At 42.7% G+C, this 20235-nt stretch overlaps 2 protein-coding genes across 6 annotated transcripts in view; one reads left to right on the top strand and one right to left on the bottom strand.

The window, feature by feature from the left end:
• Positions 1-20235, bottom strand: part of LOC118357811 (uncharacterized protein KIAA0825) — a 166150-nt gene that overhangs the window by 131921 nt on the left and 13994 nt on the right. The window contains exons 1-2 of one of the 2 annotated variants that reach the window (XM_052478503.1): positions 15294-15440; positions 4938-5073 (exon numbers count right to left, since the gene is read on the bottom strand). In XM_052478503.1, coding sequence (XP_052334463.1) covers positions 4938-5068 — 131 coding nt within the window. In that variant the 5' untranslated portion in view covers positions 5069-5073; positions 15294-15440. Of the gene's footprint in view, positions 1-4937; positions 5074-15293; positions 15441-20235 lie in introns of those variants that run through there. The other variant, XM_052478504.1, reaches the window with a different exon arrangement.
• Positions 15483-20235, top strand: part of slf1 (SMC5-SMC6 complex localization factor 1) — a 36992-nt gene continuing 32239 nt past the window's right edge. For 2 of the 4 annotated variants that reach the window (XM_052478514.1, XM_052478517.1), the window contains exons 1-5: positions 15647-15928; positions 16266-16377; positions 16931-17009; positions 17498-17729; positions 20064-20217. In XM_052478514.1, the coding sequence (XP_052334474.1) occupies positions 15915-15928; positions 16266-16377; positions 16931-17009; positions 17498-17729; positions 20064-20217 (591 nt within the window). In that variant the 5' untranslated portion in view covers positions 15647-15914. Of the gene's footprint in view, positions 15528-15646; positions 15929-15959; positions 16165-16265; positions 16378-16930; positions 17010-17497; positions 17730-20063; positions 20218-20235 lie in introns of those variants that run through there. The other 2 variants (XM_052478515.1, XM_052478516.1) reach the window with 2 other exon arrangements.

Here is a 20235-nt window from a genome sequence, read left to right on the forward strand (position 1 = left end):
ATTTCACAGCTCTGTGACTTACAGAAACCCAATCCTGTGATTAGTCAGCGCATTGACGTTATCTTAAGTTCCTTGTCAGAATGAATTTAGTGTGGGTGGGCTGCGGGGCTGTCTGTCAGGCTCCGGGGAGAGGAAAGCAGAGAGGGGGCTGAAACGATCCCTTTCAAATAAGCCCTAGCTCCAAACTGGACCGGCCGCCTGGGAACCAAATATCTGCCCCATCAAAAGGCCCCATTCTACACGGAAACAAGAGGGAATGGGGTTCAATGAACAGCCTGAAACAGATCCCCCTTCGCCCTGCCCGTGGCCCTCTTAGTGCCCTCAACCTTGCCAGAGACCGCAGGCACACACACACACACTGCCACACACTCGCATACACACAAACGTACATGTTTGATATACACAAATACATGTTTAAGGTACATGCAAGCACACGCACTCACACACACGGCAGATATAACTATGAGAAATGTTGGCAGGCGTCTAGTGTAAGCCATTTCCCTGCCTTGCAGAAAGGCGACAGCAGTGTCTGCAGTCCCTTGGCCTGCGCTGACACTTCATTAGAGGACTTTTTCTGCTGGCCTCCTGAAGTGTACCATTTGATGAAACCTAATGGATTACAGCATTTCAATTTGGGGAGCCGGGCCCCGTTGTCAGCCTATCTTAATCTCCTTCAATTAGGGAGCAGCTCTTAGGCAAATCTCTGACATCTGAGAGCTGGGAGCAGGCCAGCCAGTCTGACCCACAAATAGGTTGAAGCCTTCCTTCACGGGAGTGGGCAGTGGGAGCTCACTCTTTCTCTTTATCTCTCTTTATCTTTATCTCTCTCCCTCTCCCTCTCACCTCTCCCTCCCTCTCCCTCTCCCTCTCTCCCTCTCTCCCTATCGTCCCGATTCCCTTCACTCTCCTCCTCTTCCATAATTTGTCCCAGACACTGATAAATGGATTAGGCAGCAGTGTGTGTGTGTGTGTGTGTGTGTGTGTGTGTGTGTGTGTGTGTGTGTGTGTGTGTGTGTGTGTGTGTGTGTGTGTGTGTGTGTGTGTGTGTGTGTGTGTGTGTGTGTGTGTGTGTGTGTGTGTGTGTGTGTGTGTGTGTGTGTGTGTGTGTGTGTGTGTGTGTGTGTGTGTGTGTGTACATGTGCGACTGCCTCTGTGTGTGACAGAGGCTGACCTTGGTGGAAGTACTGTAAGAGAGGAGCCTTGCCAGCATCTGTCTCCTAGTCCCCAAATGGGCTGAGATGAGCCCAAGGCTGACTGACCGGAGGTGCAGACTGAGTGGGGATCGGCAGATTTTTTGCCCAATTCCCCATTATCTGTCCCTTTGTTCTCATAATGGTTATCCCTCTCCCATATCCACAGGAACACAAAATAACCCTTTAATGCTTAGAAGGAAGAAAAATGCCTTGGCCTTCAGTAATAAGCCTTGAATTACCTACCCAAGGGTTTTCGTTTCAAGATGTGGAATCTTCAATTATTTTGTTCCTATTTTCCCCCAAAAAAGAGGGCGAGAAAAGGGGGGGATGAGACGCAAACGCTAATGGTACCAGAGTGAGAGGCTTTGTTCAGCCGCCACATTTAGCCTGTCCCTCATCATCTATCCTCGCCCTCACAGCAGCACAAAGGATAAAAGAGCTGAAATATAGATTTCTCTCTCCTCCTCCTCCCCCTCCCTCCCTCCTTCACTATGCCCGATCTCCTCTGGTTCCTCTCTCCCTCCCTCAATATGTGCCATCAAAATATTGAGAGCCTGGTGTGGTATTTTCAAAGAGAGAGAGGGAACGAACGAAAGAGAGAGACAGACATAGAATCGGGTGGCTTGTCTAGCCATCTCATGTGGGGGGGGTTAAGAATGTAGTATTGGAGCAGAAGTTCTCATCAAACTGGTTGGAAAAGCAGGTGTAATGTTCCCTTTGATGTATACATCCTAAAACGGGATATGCTTCAACTGTCTGTGCAAGATTTACATAAAATTCAGTCTGGGCACATATCTTAAGATTCACTCCTTTACTATAAGTGAATAATGTTATCATGCTCTATCATAACGGAATACAAACGGATGGAGTACGGACAAAAGAGGCAGACAGACAATCAAAGGCTCTTAATCTGCAATGTTGCTGTAAAAGCATGTTCTTTCACATAGGTTGGAGAAGAGCTCTTCATTGTAAATGGTAAATTGAGATTGGTGAATCTTCCAAAGCTTGAGGGCTCTGCTTCCATGATGCTTTCAAAGATAATTGACTTCTTCAAGCTCACAAAAGATCAAAATGTAAACAACGAGCATCTTAATCAACCATTCACTTCTCAAATGAACCTTTAATAACTATAAACCCACACTGATGTTTCCGACAGATACTTGGCAACGACTAGGAATGCTCATTAGTAACAGAACACACGCACACGTATGCACGCAAACACGCACGAACACACGCACGCACGCACGCACACACACACACACACAAATGGTTTCAGCAGTTATCTTTAACAACGTGCTAAAATATTAAACTTACAACAGAGTTGGATGCTACAAGGCCAGACCATGTTGTAGAGTCTTCTAAATGTTAAAGGCCCAATGCAGCTGTTTTTATCTCAATATCAAATCATTTCTGGGTAACAATTAAGTACATTACAAAAATTAGGTAGGGATATCCTTGTCTCATCGCGCACCAGCGACTCCTGTGGCGGGCCGGGCGCAGTCTACGCTAACCTAGGTTGCCAGGTGCACGGTGTTTCCTCCGACACATCGACACATCGGTGCGGTTGGCTTCCGGGTTGGATGCGCGCTGTGTTAAGAAGCAGTGCGGCTTGGTTGGCTTGTGTTTCGGAGGACACATGACTTTCGACCTTCGTCTCTCCCGAGCCCGTACGGGAGTTGTAGCGATGAGACAAGATAATAACTACTAACAATTGGATATCACGAAATTGGTAGGGAGGGTTAGGGAGTTTTTTTTACATTGTTTGCAAACTGATTAGTGACTCGTATTAAAGCCAAAATAATATGCAAAACAGGCAAGCCCCTCCCACCCAAATATACACAGTTGAAGTCGGAAGTTTACGTACACTTAGGTAGGAGTCATTAAAACTTATTTTTCAACCACTCCACAAATTTCTTGTTAACAAACCATAGTTTTGGCAAGTCGGTAAGGACATCTACTTTGTGCATGACAGAAGTAATTTTTCCAACAATTGTTAAGACAGATTATTTAATTTATAATTCACTGTATCACAATTCCAGAGGGTTAGAAGCTTAGATACACTAAGTTGACTGTGCCTTTAAACAGCTTGGAAAATTCCAGAAAATTATGTCATGGCTTTAGAAGCTTCTGATATGCTAATTGACATAATTTGAGTCAATTGGAGGTGTACCTGCGGATGTATTTCAAGGCCTACGTTCAAACTCAGTGCCTCCTTGCTTGACATCATGGCAAAAATAAAAATAAATCAGCTAAGACCTCAGAACAAAATTGGAGACCTCCACAATTCTGGTTCATTCTTGGGAGCAATTTCCAAATGCCTGACGTTTTTTAAAATTGTACCTTTATTTAACCAGGTAGGCTAGTTGAGAACAAGTTCTCATTTACAACTGTGACTTGGCCAAGATAAAGCATAGCAATTCGACACATACAACAACACAGAGTTACACATGGAATAAACAAAACATAGTCAATAATACAGTAGAACAAAAGAAAACAAAAAGTCTATATACAGTGAGTGCAAGATAAATAAATAAATACTGTATGGGGATGAGGTAGGTAGATAGATGGGCTGTTTACAGATGGGCTATGTACAGGTGCAGTGATCTGTGAGCTGCTCTGACAGCTGGTACAACGCAACTTTGACAGTAGCAATGGTTCCTGATCAACCCACACTGCGTTCCTGTGATCGTCCTCGGGGCTGGTGTTGTTGTGCTGCTAGTGTAGTGCGCAGGGGGGGTACTGTCATGGATCCCTCCGAAACTTTCATTATGCACACCTGTCCCCTTTTCCCACAGGTTAGTACTTGAATAAGTGTGCCCTTTGGTTTCCATTGGAATGTCGATTATTTTTACATTGTCAGTTGGTGCGTGTGAGTACCTGGGCTTTATGTTTTGGCTTCGTGCCATTGTGGATTGCGCAGATGATTACAGGTCTCGTCCCGTGTGTTAGTCATTGTGTGTGTGTATAATTTCTTCGAGGTACTTCTCGCTATTTAGTTTGGGTTTCAACCCTGTGTTTTGTAACGTGTTTGTTTGCCCTTCGTTCCCGTGCACGGCACGCCGTAATTTGGGTAGAATTTCAAAAAACGATTACGCATTCCTGCGTCTGTCTCCCGATCCTTCATGCCAACGTGACAGACAAGAACTGGGACATCTCAGCTTAAAACTGTGTGTGTGTACCTGGGTGTATGTGTTTGTACGTCTGTGTGTGTGTGTACCAGTGTGTATGAGTGTGTCTCTGTCTGTCTGCCTATGTGTGTAGTGCCTCTGTCCAAACTCTCGAGTTTCACCTCCTGTCAGAAAAACTTTGACATTAAGAAAACGTCAGTGTGGAATAGACATATCCTCGGGGCAACCCATCAACCCAACAAAAATTATCGGGATGACACGCTCCTTTCTCTACCAAGCATCCCATTCTACCAAGCATCCCACCAGGTGGCATGGTGCCCAACTTTGCCCACATCTGCTACAGCATAGAGCCTTCACTGACTGTGCTCATATTCCCATAGAATCCCTTGTGCCAGGAGTCGTACCTGGACACATAACCTGACCAGAGTCCGTATTCAAAAGCATCTCAGAGTAGGAGTGATGATCTAGTATAAGTTTTATAAGCCTTTTGAATCATAATGAATAAGAAGGGGGGACCTGATCCTAGATCAGCACTCCTACTCTGGAATACTTGGTGTATATACCGGCCGTGGACAAACTCTGGGTCCTAGTTATGGTGGTCCTGAGAGACACTGACCTGCAGGCATTGAGTTTGAGTTTGTCCTCTGTGTCTCGGAGCAGCTGTTGGATATCCATCTCGCTGGGAAGCCCAGGAAGCAGGAGCTCTACAAAGGCATGATCCTGTGGAAGGTCCCCCTGCCATTCCATCCTGCCTGGGGCACAGCGAGAGAAGAAGGAGAGTGAGAACGAACGGAGAAAAATGGAAAATGTATTTTCTCACAAAAACAACAAACAAGACATTGTCAGTATCACAGACTAAAAAGGCTTTGGTTCAATGGATGTTTTTCTTGGAGAAGAAAAATCAATAGGTCTCTTGTTTAGCTCTTATTGAATGCATTATGCATACAGTAAATAATGAATGTAACAAAATGAAGCCATCACATTCAAAGATATTTGATCAAATAGACCATGGATGGACCCCCTCCAAACACACACACACACACACACACACACACACACACACACACACACACACACACACACACACACACACACACACACACACACACACACACACACACACACACACACACACACACGAGACATGGTAATTTGATTTCTCCTCAAACAAGATTGTTATCAGGAGACGTAAATCAACTGCACCTGAAACAAGAGCCAACTTAAATATGTTCCACCTCATCCCTTTCCTCTGTTCCACTTACAGTAGGAGGACCCCTGATCAAAATGCATAGCTTCTAAGTATTATCAGACAGTGACACTACAACCAGTTAACGTTTTAAAAAACCTAGGTAAATAAATAACTAACAAGAAAGGGGATTCTTCACTGCAGGCTTTAAATAAACAATCCATCTCGGTTCACCTCAGTATTGACGCCCCCTTGGTGCTTAACACATCCTCGAACAGCCAATCATGCGCTGGCGGGGCTCGGCCCATATCAACACCGTCATCATGAGTCAAATGGAATGTAATGGAGAGTGTCAGTGTCAATTTGGCTTTCTCACACTCCTCTCCCCTTCATCTGCTGTGATTTTAATAATCCCTGTCAAAGTCCAAACAGCCTGCCGTACGTAGGCCTACCACCCTGACACGCCAGACAGAAAGCTCAACATTCATTTAGCCCGCACAAAGGGAGGCCTGTCCAGCTGGACAAATATTATTTTCTTCACTTGACAGTCTCTGCAGTTAAGCTTGTACTTGATTATTCCCTCCCTCCCTCCCTCCCTCATCCTCCCCTCACCCCCTCTCCTTCCCCACATCATCATCCGCGCACTCTGTCTGGGAGGGAGTATATAGAGAGACTTCTGGAGACGTGTAGGTTTTCAATCGGCGGATTAGGAACTCGACGGTGTAATTATATGGGAGAGAGCGTGTGTGGCGGAGGCTGGTGATGATAGTGTGTCACACAGGATGTGCATCAACGCCCATGTGTGTGCGCGCGTGTGTGTGGTACACGTGAGAGTTAAGGGAGAGTGTCAGGTTCACATTGTCACCACACAGGGCCTCATTAGCAGCAGAAGCAGTAGATATCTTTTGTGTTGTCATTATCTATTTTGAAAGCAGATGTTGAGGAGCCCCAGTGTATTTTTGACTGCTGCCACTGGGTTGACTGGGGCAGACGTATACTCAGAGCACTCAGAGAGAATCTACAGTAGCAGTCTCCTCTCACACAATCCCAGTTAGAGATTGTTCTGAAATATTTAGCAGCTCGTCCCCAGGCTGGCATTTTAAAGCCACTTAAAGCATGTCAAGTTAAAGTCAACACTGTTTAAAAGAGGGCACCTAACATCCTCTTTTAAAGAAACAATAAATTAAACACGTACATATTTTGACATCAAAACATTTCAGAAAAGGATCTAATGTGTTCTCAGAAGCAGCTATGAAAACACTGTAACTGTGCTTCACAAGGCCTCAAAATAACAGTTCGAAATTGAGTTGATTCATGTTCCCCATTATTTCTCCCTTGCATTCATTCGATTGTCGACCTACTACTGAATTTATGCTTAAACGTTACCTATATGCTGTGGAAATATCTAAGTAGGCCTATTTGTAGGCTGCTATTACATAGCATCAAAGTAGGCTAAATGGAATTAAAATCAGTCTTTGGAGAAGCAGCTTAATTCACGCTATGGACAGGTTATGGTTAGTGTTGGGGTAGGGGCATCCCAGATTGTTTGCACTCATTTTTTAAATTGTTTTATTATTTAACCTTTATTTAACTAGGCAAGTCAGTTAAGAACAAATTCTTATTTACAATGACGGCCTCCCCCAGCCAAACCCTAACCCGGTTAGGGGTTAGGCTGTGATACAGATAGAACAAGAGTCTGTAGTGCATTAGACCGCTGCGCCACCCAGGAGCCCAAGTGCCTAGAGTCGAGGGGCCAAGTTTGGCACGGGGGTATAGTTCTCCTTGTTTGTTAATTGAGAATATAAATATAAGACTTCTGTATTTTTTTGAGTTGATGGATTTGATGGGTTATTTGGTTCTGTGCTGAAAATGTAGCTTGCGAATGCCATTCCACTGATGAAGAGTGTCATACTCTGAAGTATTTTAGAGAGATGTGAGTTGGTATGATCAAAGAAAATGATCATCCAGAAGTGGCGCTCCTAGGGCCCGAGGACTTTAATGCAGGTTAACTTAAATCTGTTTTTCCTCATTTCTACCAGCATGTCACATGTGCAAACAGAGGGGGAAAAACTCTAGACGATCTTTACTCCACACACAGAGATGCATACAAAGCTCTCCCTCACCCTCCATTTGGCAAATCTGACCATAATTCTATCCGCCTGATTCCTTCTTACAAGCAAAAACTAAAGCAGGAAGTACCAGTGATTCGCTCAATACGGAAGTGGTCAGATGCGAATGCTACGCTACAGGACTCTTTTGCTAGCACAGACTGGAACATGTTCCAGGATTCATCCAAATGCATTGAGGAATATACCACCTCTGTCACCGGCATCATCATAAGTGAATCATCAATGTTGTCCCCACAGTGACCATACGTACGTATATACCCCAACCAGATTGATTGAATCCTACTACACCGGCTCTGATGCTCATTGGATGTGGCAGGGCATGAAAACTATTATGGACTACAAAGGGAAACCCAGTCGCCAGCTGCCCAGTGACGCGAACATACCAGACGAGCTAAATGCCTTTTATGTTTGCTTTGAGGCAAGCAACACTGAAGCATGCATGAGAACGTCAGCTGTTCTGGACGACTGTGTGATCATTCTCTCCGTAGCCGATGTGAGCAAGACCTTTAGTTAAACAGGACAAAATTCACAAAGCCGTAGGGCCAGATGGATTAGCAGGAAAGGTACTCGAAGCATGCCCGGATCAACTGGAAAGAGTCTTCCCTGAAGTGTTCAACCTCTCCCTGACTGATTCTGTAATGCCTGCATGTTTCAAACTGACCACCATAGTCATTGTGCCCAAGAAAGCAAAAGTAACCTGGCCTAAATGATTACCGCCCCATAGCACTCATGTTGGTAGCCATGAAGTGCTTTGAAAGGCACTGGTCATGGCTCACATCAGCACCATCATGCCAGAAACCCTAGACCCACCCCAATTCGCATACCACCCCCAAATGGCCACCCGGACTAACTACATTGACCCCCCACACATTGACTTGGTACCGATACCCCCTGCATATGTAGCGTTGTTATTGTTACGTCATTTTCTTGTGTTCTTTTACATTAGTTTATTTTCTTAACTCTATTTCTTGAACTACATTGTTGGTTATGGACTTGAAAGTAAGCATTTCACGGTCTACACCTTCACGGTCTACACCTGTTGTATTTGGCGCATGTGACAAATACAATTTGATTTGATTCATGCCAGTCTGTTTTAGAGGAAGGGGGTAGACTGCTACTGGATGACACCAGGATGGCCCGGAAATATTTTGGGGATGTCAGATTGTTCTGGAAATTCTCACATAGAAACTTTAAGGGAAGGAGGATGTTTGACATGCTTTACATTTGTTTCATAAACAATGTGTTAAAATCATGAAAGTATATTATTAGGCCCTTTTCCTCCTGTAAGACCCTATGATCTGTGAATCATACATGATACAGACAAAATCTTGGTGTCATTATAGTCCTTATAGTGTGTGCTAAAATATGAAGTATACACCCCCCCAAAAAAAGTAACATTCATTTAGTCAACATTTAAAATATTAAAGGTTCCACCTCAGACAATTTTATCTCAATATCAAATAATTTCCGGGTAACAACTAAGTACCTTACTGTGATTGATTTACTTCACCAGTCGCCCTGATTACTATAAAAAGTAACACCTGAGAATAACCTCTGGGGTCAAGAGTGGAAGACAGTGATAAAGGAAAATGGGGAATAAAAGGGCTAAAGTTGTAAATTAGTATAATTTTTGGGTTGGAGTACAATTCACTAACAATTACACTTGTTGGGGGGATCCGTTTCAAGTATTGAGGATGGTAAAGGATGCATTAGGAAAAGTGGAGCTGGTCAGAGTTACCCAAAGTTGTTTTGACTTATTGTGTGTCGAAAGAGTAGAACGAGAAGCCATTATGGCTCTACATCAACCTACAGTGCATTTAAAAAGTATTCACACCCCTTTTCCACATTTTGTTGTGTTATAGCCTGAATTTCAAATAGTTTTATAATGAGTCTTCTGTCGCTGGCCTGCACACATTACCCCACAACGTGAAAGTGGAATTATGTTTGTTTTTTTTACAAAAAAAAATGAAAAGGTGAAATGTCTTGAAATGTGGTGAAATGTCAATGAGTATTCAACCCAGGCTATGGCAATCCTAAATACGTTCACGGGTAAAAATGTGCTTAAGTCACATAATAAGTTGTATGTACTCACTCTGTGTGCAATAATAGTTTTTAACATTATTTTTGAATGACTACTTAATCTCTGTACCCCAAATATACAATTATCTGTAAGGTCCCTCAATCCAGCAGTGAATTGTCTACCACAAAGCCCAGGGAGGTTTTCCAATGCCTTGCAAAAAAGGGCACATCTTGGTAGCTGGGTAACCATACAAAAAGCAGACATGTTGTAGTTATTAATTACACTTTGGATGGTGTATGAATACACCCAGTCACTACAAAGATAACTCAGTTGCCAGAGAGGAAGGAAACCACTAAGGGATTTCACCATTAAGGCCAACGATGACTTTAAAACAGTTACATCATTTAATGGCTGTGATAGGAGAAAACTGAGGATGGGATCAACAACATTGTAGAATGGACCTCAGCACAAAAAAAATACCTAGAGGAAGACCTAGTTCATTCTGTTTTCCACCTGACACTGGGAGATGAATTCACCTTTCAGCAGGACAATAACCTAAAACACAATGCCAAATCTACATTGGAGTTGCTTAGCAAGAAGACACTGAATGTGGCCAAGTTACAGTGTTGACTACTTGAAAATCTATGGCAAAACCTGAAAATGGTTGTCTAGCAATGATCAACAACCAATTTGACAGAGCTTGAGCAATTTTAAAAGAATAATGGGCAAATATTACACAATCCAGGTGTGGAAAGCTGTTAGAGACTTACCCAGAAATACTCACAGCTGTAATCACTGCCAAATGTACTTCAACAAAGTATTGACTCAGGGGTGTCAATACTTGTGTAAATGATATATTTCTGTATTTCATTTTCAATAAATTTGCAAACATTTCTAAAAACATGTTTTCACTTTACCATTATGGGTATTGTGTGTAGATGGGTGAGAGAAAAACCTCAAGTTAATCCATTATCAATTAAAGCTTCAACACAACAAAATGTGGAATAAGTCAAGGGGTATGAATACTTTCAGAAGACACTGTATGGGGAAGATGTAGATGGGCAACGCAGATTTTTGAAGCAGAGCACCGTTAAAAGGAATCATCTCTGGCGTCACGATGGATGTTGAGGCCTCGTGGTTTACAAGGACTATACCAGGACTTTGTTGGAGCACGCTGTCTGAACCGCGTCGTGGACGGAAGAAAAGAGGAAATCCTGTATCTCCTTTCACATGTGAAGCTGGGATATGTGAGATACGAGGTGAGAGTTTTCGTGTCCAAGCTGTTGTTCTGCTGGAATTGTGTGTCCAGGAAGTAATGTTGATGAAGAATCTGAAGATTTACTGCATTGCGATTGTGCTGAAAAAATCACATTCACAATTCCCTGGAGTGCCCAGTCAGGGTGAATGAGTTTGAAGTGGCAAGGGTCAGGGCTGTACAGGAGGTCTCCACACAGAGGCAGCTGAAATACTGTAGTCGAAGGAGACTGGAGCTGAAGATATGGCGGTGGATGCCCCCGCAGCCTGTGGAGTGTCAGTGTCATTAAGCAGTTGAGGGAAACTGATATGCTGACAGTGAAGAAGGTAGAATTTGTGGCATTTATTGCACATGTGATTAATTGTACTTCCCAAACGAACAAGAAGTCCAGGAAACTGGCCATAATTGTATCTGTGGCTGAAAGGTTCTTGGCTCTCCAGGACTTCACTGCCAACTTCATTGACATTTGAATCTGACTAAAGGATTACATTGTTTTTGCCTTTGGTTAATTATTTGAGAACAATATACATTCTATACTACCCCGCACAGTGGGTGGCGGCATGCACCTCTAATATATGTTTGTGGACCACCATAATACTATAGAAGAAGAACCTCTGGGGTCACTAGAAAAAAAAAAAGTTTGAAAGATACGACGATCATGGAAAATACATTTCATAAATTAAAACAGACATTGGTGCTGTGACCCCTTCAAAATTCACAAGAAAAAAGTCTCAACAGGCTTGAGACCAATCTCAGAGACTTTAGTTTCCAAGTTCCCTTCTGCTCCATTGGCACCAAAGTGCATTTATGCACATTGCTGTAAAAATCTTCCTGAAACAGAAGACGATGTGTCACCCAGGCCAGTCATATAAAAATTCTCAAATAATTCACATGATAGCACACAATGCAGTGTACTGGGTCCCTTTTCACCTTTCACCTTTCTTTCCACAGGTGAAGAACCAGCTAGATATTCACCATGCCATAAAGAACAAAATGAACACTCAGTATTAGGAAGGTGTTCTGAACTGCCTACCGCTATCACCTTGCTGTAAATAAAACACCTGGCTTCACCTGAAACACTGTTGTGAAGTGCCTTCCCGCCCTGCCTCTTGGTTGTGAGACATGTTACTTTATCCCAGAGAGTCATTATTTGAAAAATATACAGCACCAGTCCAAATTAGACACACCTACCCATTCAATGGTTTTTCTTTGTAGAATAATAGTGAAGACATTAAAACTATGAAATAACACATATGGAATCATTCAAAGTAGCCACCCTTTATTTGCCCTGATGACAGCTTTGCACACTCTTGGCATTCTCTCAACCAGCATCATGAGGATTGCTTTTCCAACAGTCTTGAAGGAGTTCACATATATGTTGAGCACTTGTTGGCTGCTTTTCTTTCACTCTGCGGTCCAACTCATCACAAACCGTATCAATTCGGTTGAGATCGGGTGATTGTGGAAGCCAGGTCATCTGATGCAGCACTTCATCACTCTCCTTGATCAAATAGCCCTTACACAGCCTGGAGGTGTGTTTTGGGTCATTGTCCTGTAGAAAAACAAATGATAGTCCCACTAAGAGCAAACAATACGAGATAGCGTATTGCTGCAGAATGCTGTCGTAGCCATGCTGGTTAAGTGTGCCTTGAATTCTAAATAAATCAAAGACAGCAAAGCCTCCACACACCATCACACCTCCTCCTCCATGCTTCACGGTGGGAATCACACACGCAGAGATCATCCATTCACCTCTGAGTTTCACAAAGACACAGTGGTTGGAAGCAAAAATCTCAAATTTGGACTCATCAGACCAAAGGATAGATTTCCACTGTCCATTGCTCATGTTTCTTGGTTCAAGCAAGTCTCTTCTTATTATTGGGGTCCTTTAGTAGTGGTTTCTTTGCAGCAATTCGACCATGAAGGCCTGATTCACGCCGTTTCCCATGAGCAGTTGATGTTCAGATGTGTCTGTTGCCTGAACTCTGTGAAGCATTTATTTGGGCTGCAATCTGAGGTACAGTTAACATTAATGAACTAATCCTCTGCAGCAGAGGTTACTCTGGGTCTTCCTTTTCTGTGGCGGTCCTCATAAGAGTCAGTTTCATCATAACGCTTGATGGTTTCTGTGACTGCACTTGAAGAAACTTTCAAGGTTCTTGAAACAATCCTGATTGACTGACCTTCATGTCTTAAACCAATGATGGACTGTCATTTCCCTTTGCTTATTTGAGCTGTTCTCGGCATAAAATGGACTTGGTCTTTTACCAAATATTCTGTATACCACCCCTACATTGTCACAACACAACTGATTGGCTCAAATGCATTAAGGAAAGAAATTCCCCAAATTAACTTTTAACAAAACACACCTGTTAATTGAAATTGCAGGGGACTACCTCATTAAGGTGGTTGAGAGACTGCCAAGAGTGTGAAAAAATGTCATCAAGGCAAAGGATGGCTACTTTGAACAATCTGAAATATAAAATATATTTTGATTTGTTTAACACTGTTTTGATTACAACATGTTATTTCATAGTTTTGATGTCATCACTATTTTTCTAGAATGTAGAAAATAGTTAAAAAAAAAATAAAAGCTGGAAGTAGGTGTGTCCAAACTTTTGACGGGTACTGTGCATAAGATAGACAAGGACAAATTTGGCAATTAATTAGGTCACAAAAAAATCTGGCCATCTTTCCACTTGGTTACAAACACAGCATTAGCCCATTAATATAAAAGTCCTTCTTATTAAAGGGGAAATCTGGGAATCAAACAACAAAGCATCACCCTGCCACTTTTCATTTTGGCGAACAGCTGAGAGACGGGGCTGGAGAAATGTAAAAACTCTCAAAGTCAAGGCGCAACGCATTTTCCCCCTCAGGACAATGAAAAGATTTTGCATTGGGTCCCCAGGTCCTCAAACAGTTTGACAGCTGCACCATCGAGAGCATGAGAGCACTGGTTGCATCATCGCCTGGTATGGCAACTGCTCGGCATAAGGCGCTACACAGGGTAGTGCGTACATATCACCGGGGGCAAGCTTCCTGCCATCCAGGACCTAGAAACTAGGCGGTGTCAGAGAAAGGCCCAAAATATGGTCAAAGACTCCAGTCACCCAAGTCATAGACTGTTCTCTCTGCTACTGCACGGCAAGCGGTACCGGAGCACCAAGTCTAGGTTCAAAAGGCTCCTTAACAGCTTCTAACCCCGAACCATAAGACTGCTGAACAATTAATCAAAATGGCTACCGGACTATTTGCATTGAACCCCCCGTCCTTTATTTTTTTACACTGCTGCTACTCGCTGTTTATAATCTATGCATAGTCACTTTACCCCTACCTACATGTACAAATTACCTTGACTACACTACCCCCGCACAATGACTCGGTACCGGTACCCCTGTAGATAACAATATTGAGGCTATTTTATTGTGTTGCTTAATTTTTTAAATATATTTTAGTTTATTTAATAAATATTTTCTTAAATCTATTTTCTTAAAACTGCATTGTTGGTTAAGGGCTTGTAAGTAAGCATTTCACGGTAAGGTTGTTCACAAATAACATTTGATTTGATTTGATTTGATAAGCTATGGCCTACAGTGTTTATTTTTTACAATATTGTGAACCAATAATTGAGTTTAACAAACTTATATTTGGGGTTCTGATGGGGTAATACAGTTGAACTAAGCCCAGGAGGCTTTCATGTTATATTCTTCAATAACTAATGGCTATAATCAATTTAAAAGTCTAAAAATGGATGCACTAATGCCGGATTGCGCCCTTAACAGTTTAGCCTCTCTCTATTAGCTCACATGTGAGGTCAGAGCCGAATAATAGAACGGCCTGCATACACTTTTGCCTGTTATAAGTGTGAGGTTTAGATACAACAAAACACCAATTAGAAGCTATTAAGTACTGATGGCTTTTAATCCATTTCTTTGTTACCAAGAGACAGCCATCAATATCATAATCCCATTAGGCTACTACTTCAAAATCCCCTATCTAGTAGCCTACAGCTATGAGCCTATTTCAAGTCAAGGAGGCAATATAGTGAAAATAGGCTTATAAATCCCAATTAAACCTTTTTTCTTCTCCTAAATCTTCATTTAATAAACTGACCATGGGTACAGTCAGAGGCATATATTTCGCTCGTCTCAACCTGTCATGTTGTCCCTTGGTCCCATTGATTGGTCCCCATGTAGCCATACCAGAAAGAGAATTGGATACATTACAGACTAACGTTACTCTACATTGGCCAAAAGAGTATAAAACGATTAAGAATCCTGCATGCTGAGGATACACAACCTATTAACGTTGTTGAACGCCTACAAGGCTATGAAAACGTTTGAAATATACATATAAATAGACGACGATAGGCTACACACCTCTCGATCAGATCGTTTTGTTTGCAGTCAATGAAAATCTGTTACAATCTGCTCCATTTGTAACTAATCTGAATTATCCAGATAGCGTCTGTGACAACCACCCGGAAGCAACCAAGGGAAAACTTCCGCAGGTCGGAATGATCCAAGTTTCAGGCATAATAGGGAGGGATTTTAGTTCATCTTTTTTTATATTCAACGGTTTTGAGACGTGATACCCATGCACAATTGAATTTGGTATGAAAATTATAATTGAGGAATTTGCTTCTCATTAATGAAATCATGCAATGTTAAAATAATGTGTGTTTAAAAATATAAATGTGTCGTGGACCCCCCTCCTACTAGCGCAGTTTACTGTCAAGATAGAGTATTTTCTTCTTAGCACAAGGGTGGCAAAACACCTATATTTTGCTCAGTGATAGTCCAATATGTAGCTAAGTTTATTAACCAGTATGCACGATTTAATTGTAGTTTCGATAAATACAGCAACATGTTGTTGAACGAATCAAATGTCAGTCTAGAGAAATAAAATATTGACGGTTCGTGAAATGGTATCGACTGTCAAGTCTGGTCATGGCGTCTGAATTTTGGCGCTAGCTAGATTAGCGTTAGTGTGGACGTCACATGCACATGCCAAGGTACTTTAACGTTAACGGTATATTGTTTTTAGTTAAACACTAACCGAACTAGTACCTACTAGATACCTAGCCAGTCTTACTGACATATCCAGGGATTTAATGAAAGCGCAATATGAACTTCCCCTCGGGCGTTCTACATCATGCTGAAATTCCATTGACGTTCTCCGCTAGCCAGCGAACGTTAACTGGCTAGTTATCTGCAGTTCAGATAACCACTGAAAACGTCTGTTGCAAAAGTAAAGGACAGTCTTGCTAGCTTGCTCTACTGTTATTTCTACTCAAGCAAGGCATGACATGATGTATAGTAGACTAGTCTTCATGTATTGTCTTTTATCAGGATGGTGGACACCAAGCATGTGTTCCAAGTGTCTGGGATCAAGAATCTCCAGAAGAAGGGAAAGTTGCTCCATGGAATCGTTCAACTGGGTGGGAAGTACATTGGTGGCTCTGTAAGTGTTGACTTCATAGCTACGGGCTTTCCCGCTCAACCCTCACTCTCCCCTTTTTTATAAGCGGAAAATAGCACCAAAGGCCAGGCTGTGAGACAGCCATTATGAGAGCTGGATGGCACCTGTCACTGTCAAGACAGTTCATCGAGGAAAAGATGAACAGTGGGTGATTAGTCCTGAAAAATGACCTTAATTGGTTTCTGATGTTGGGATGTATTTTTGACTCTGTCATTTTATCCTTGCCCTCAATTGGCTCTTATTATAGTTACTGTACATTTGCCTCCAGTCTCAGGGGCACACAATGTGCTGCAAAGTTCGTATCCCTTTATCCCCGCTATGACTCTGCGGGAAGGTCACGGCAAGAACGGTCACTGGTCAGTTTAGAACTTTAGTTGCTGACCTCTTTGGTATCCGTTGTTTTATTTTCTATGTACTAGGCCTATATCAAATGAGTTGGCCGACCGCGTAGGATATTTTCAATGCCACCGAAACATCACGCTTTATTTAGATGGTTTGCCTTGGTGGAGTCAAAGCAGATGTGTTGATCTTCCAGGTTTATAAAGACGGAACTACCCATCTGATTGTCACCCGTGAGCTGCCGAGTGAGAAGTTCATGGCAGCCTGTGCAGGAGGTAAGTGATGATGAACGTAAGCGCTACACTTACTAGGTGTTCGGTAAACTGAGTGTAAGAAACATTAGGATGACTTGCACTTTCCATGACAGACTGGCCTGGTGAAAGCTCTGATCCCTTATTGAATGGGCAATACAAAATATTTAGGTGCTTTTGAACGGGGTATGGTAGTAGGTGCCAGGTGCAGCGCTGCTGGTTTTTCACGCTCTACAGTTTCCCGTGTGTATCAAGAATGGTCCACCACCCAAAGAACATCCAGCCAACTCCATGCCGCTACGAATTGAGGCTGTTCTGAGGGCAAAAGGGGGTGCCACTCAATATTAGGAAGGTGTTCCTAATGTTTTGTACACGGAGTATTAGGTAGCAAGCTTTGACAAAGTCAGCTTGTACAGACTAGGGATTCCACAGCTTAATACTCTCATGGACCTTTCATAAGTAGCGTTTTAATTATTTTGTGGTGTTTGTCGTTTCTCTTCCCTCTCTGTCAGGCAAATGGATCGTGACTCCAGAATATGTTTTTGACTCTGTTAAGAATGGTTTGTGGCTGCCAGAGGGGCCCTATGAGTTGGACATTGTCTCTAAGGGGGGAGTCCCTGGGACCTCTAACCCAGTGAAGATGTGGAGGGAGAGGGTGACCAGCAGGGCCATGGCTGGGGCCTTCGAGGGTTGGAGGGTCCTCCTGATGGTCAATGAGCCTACTCGCAGAGACATGCTCAGAAGGTGGTCTTTAGAATTGTAGTGGGCAGTAATGTGTGTGTGTGTGTGTGTGTGTGTGTGTGTGTGTGTGTGTGTGTATAGATAGATATGAACATGTTTTAGCCATATGTAAGAGCCTACGCTTGAGTAACAGTAATAGACAATGAGGAAATGTGTATTTAATGAATTTGTAAAATGAATGGATTCACATTCAAGGCATAAAGCTTAAGTTACAAGCATTACAAGGCATTCCAAGCATATGCAGTGCATTTGGAAAGTATTCAGACACCTTGACCTTTTCCACATTTTGTTACGTTACAGCCTTATTCAAAAATGTATTAATGTATCCCATGTATTAAATGGTCCCCCCCTCAATCTACAGACACTACCTCATAATGACAAAGCAAAAAAGTTTAGACATTTTTGCACATTTATTAAAAACATAACTAAAATATTGCTTTCACATAAATACTCAGACCCTTTACTCAGTACTTTAAAGCACCCTTGGCAGTAATTACATCCTTGAGGTCTTCTTGGGTATGACACGACAAGCTTGGCACACTTGTATTTGGGGAGTTTATCCAATTCTTCTCTGCAGATGGGGAGTGTCGCTGCATCAAGGATCTCTGTACGTTGCTCTTCATCCATCCCTCGATCCTGACAGTCTCCCAGTCCCTGCCACTGAAAAACATTCCCACAGCATGATGGTGCCATCACCATGCTTCACCGTAGGGATGGTGCCAGGTTTCCTCCAGACGTGATGCTTGGCATTCAAGCCAAAGAGTTCAATCTTGGTTTCATCAGACCAGACAAACTTGTTTTTCATGGTCGGAGTCCTTTAGGTGCCCTTTGGAAAACTCCAAGCGGGCTGTCATGTGCCTTTTACTGAGGTGTAGCATCCATTTGGCCACTACCATAAAGGCCAGATTGGTGGTGTGCTGCAGAGATGGTTGAACTTCTGGAGCTCTGACATAGTGGCCATTGGGTTCTTGGTCACCTCCCTGATTAAGGCCCTTCTCCCCCGATTGCTCAGTTTGGCCGGGTAACCAGCTCTAGGAAGAGCCTTGGTGGTTCCAACCTTCTTTCATTTAAGAATGATGGAGGCCACTGTTCTTGGGGACCTTCAGTGCTGCAAAAAAATGTTTTGGTTCCCTTCCCAGATCTGTACCTCGACACAATCCTGTCTCGGAGCTCTATAGACAATTCCTTTGACTTCATGGCTTGGTTTATGCACTGTCAGCTGTGGGACCTATATATATACAGGTGTGTGCCTTTCCAAATCAAGTCCAATCAATTGAATTTACCACAGTTGGACTCCAATCAAGTTGTGAAAACATCTCAAGGATGATCAGTGGAAACAAGATGCACCTGAGCTCAATTTTGAGTCTCGTAGCAAAGGGTCTGAATACTTATGTAAACAAGGTGTTTTTTGTCACAATACTTGTTTTCTCTTTGTCATCATGGGGTATTGTGTGTAGATTGATGGAAAAAAAGTATTTTTTAAAATCCATTTTAGAATAAGGCTGCAATGTGTGGAAAAAGTCAAAGGGTCTGAATACTTTCCTGAAGGCACCGTAGATCCTAAGGTTAACTTACAGGACAGAGCATGAACAAAGAGATGCACACTAGGCCAGAGACCTAGGAAATGAGAACATGCAACCTTCCTCCATGGACTGGATACAGGATAAGAGCGAGAACAAAGGCATTTCCATTTCAAACATCCGAAGGGGTAACCTTTCAACCCGAAACAAACCACCATTGACATATCAAACGTTACCAAGTTCACAGTAACCTCAACACTCCCAGGCACCGATCTCCACAGGGTGTCGCAGCGTCTAAGAGCTTGTGCGACGGATGAGACCAATGTAAATGAGACCGAATTCCTGAGAAGACAATGGAACTCCTTTGCATGATAGTGTAATTCAGAGGTCACCCTGTGCAGACGCACGTAAGAGATCGTCCATCCGTATAGATAGCATCAGTTATTCTCCGTGAACAAGTTTCAGATAGAGACCGAGCATTGAATTAATGCAGTATCTTCCATCACACTAGTCCTCTGGATACTGTAACATAGAGGTACATGTTGACCCCTCAGAGGGGGAAAGGCTGACTAGTCCTTGGGCGTTGACCTTTTTGTTCCCGTCACATTTTCCGTGCAGCTCCAGGTGACACACATTAGGGCCAAGCCTACAGAATCGTCTTGAAATGAATTGACCTCAAACCTTATGCTTAGACATGTAAATGATGCATGTCTTGTCTTCTGAAAAATGTTGTGTCCTGTATTTGCTACATCATATATCAGACCCACCTGTCACTTAATTTATCATGAACATATATTATATATATATATTTTTTCAGAATCCTAAAAGCTGGGAAGGCCATTGTGTACTCGTACCCTCCTCCGTCCCATGCTGACGTGACACACGTGTTGACAAAACACGTCGCAGAGCATGTGAAGGCCCACAATGCACCGTGCTACTCCATAGAACACATGGCCCTGCATCTTTTTGGGGTAAATGTCTATGTAGAT

Source organism: Oncorhynchus keta, chromosome 25 (assembly GCF_023373465.1).
Source record: "Oncorhynchus keta strain PuntledgeMale-10-30-2019 chromosome 25, Oket_V2, whole genome shotgun sequence".
Classification (NCBI taxonomy): Eukaryota; Metazoa; Chordata; class Actinopteri; order Salmoniformes; family Salmonidae; genus Oncorhynchus; species Oncorhynchus keta.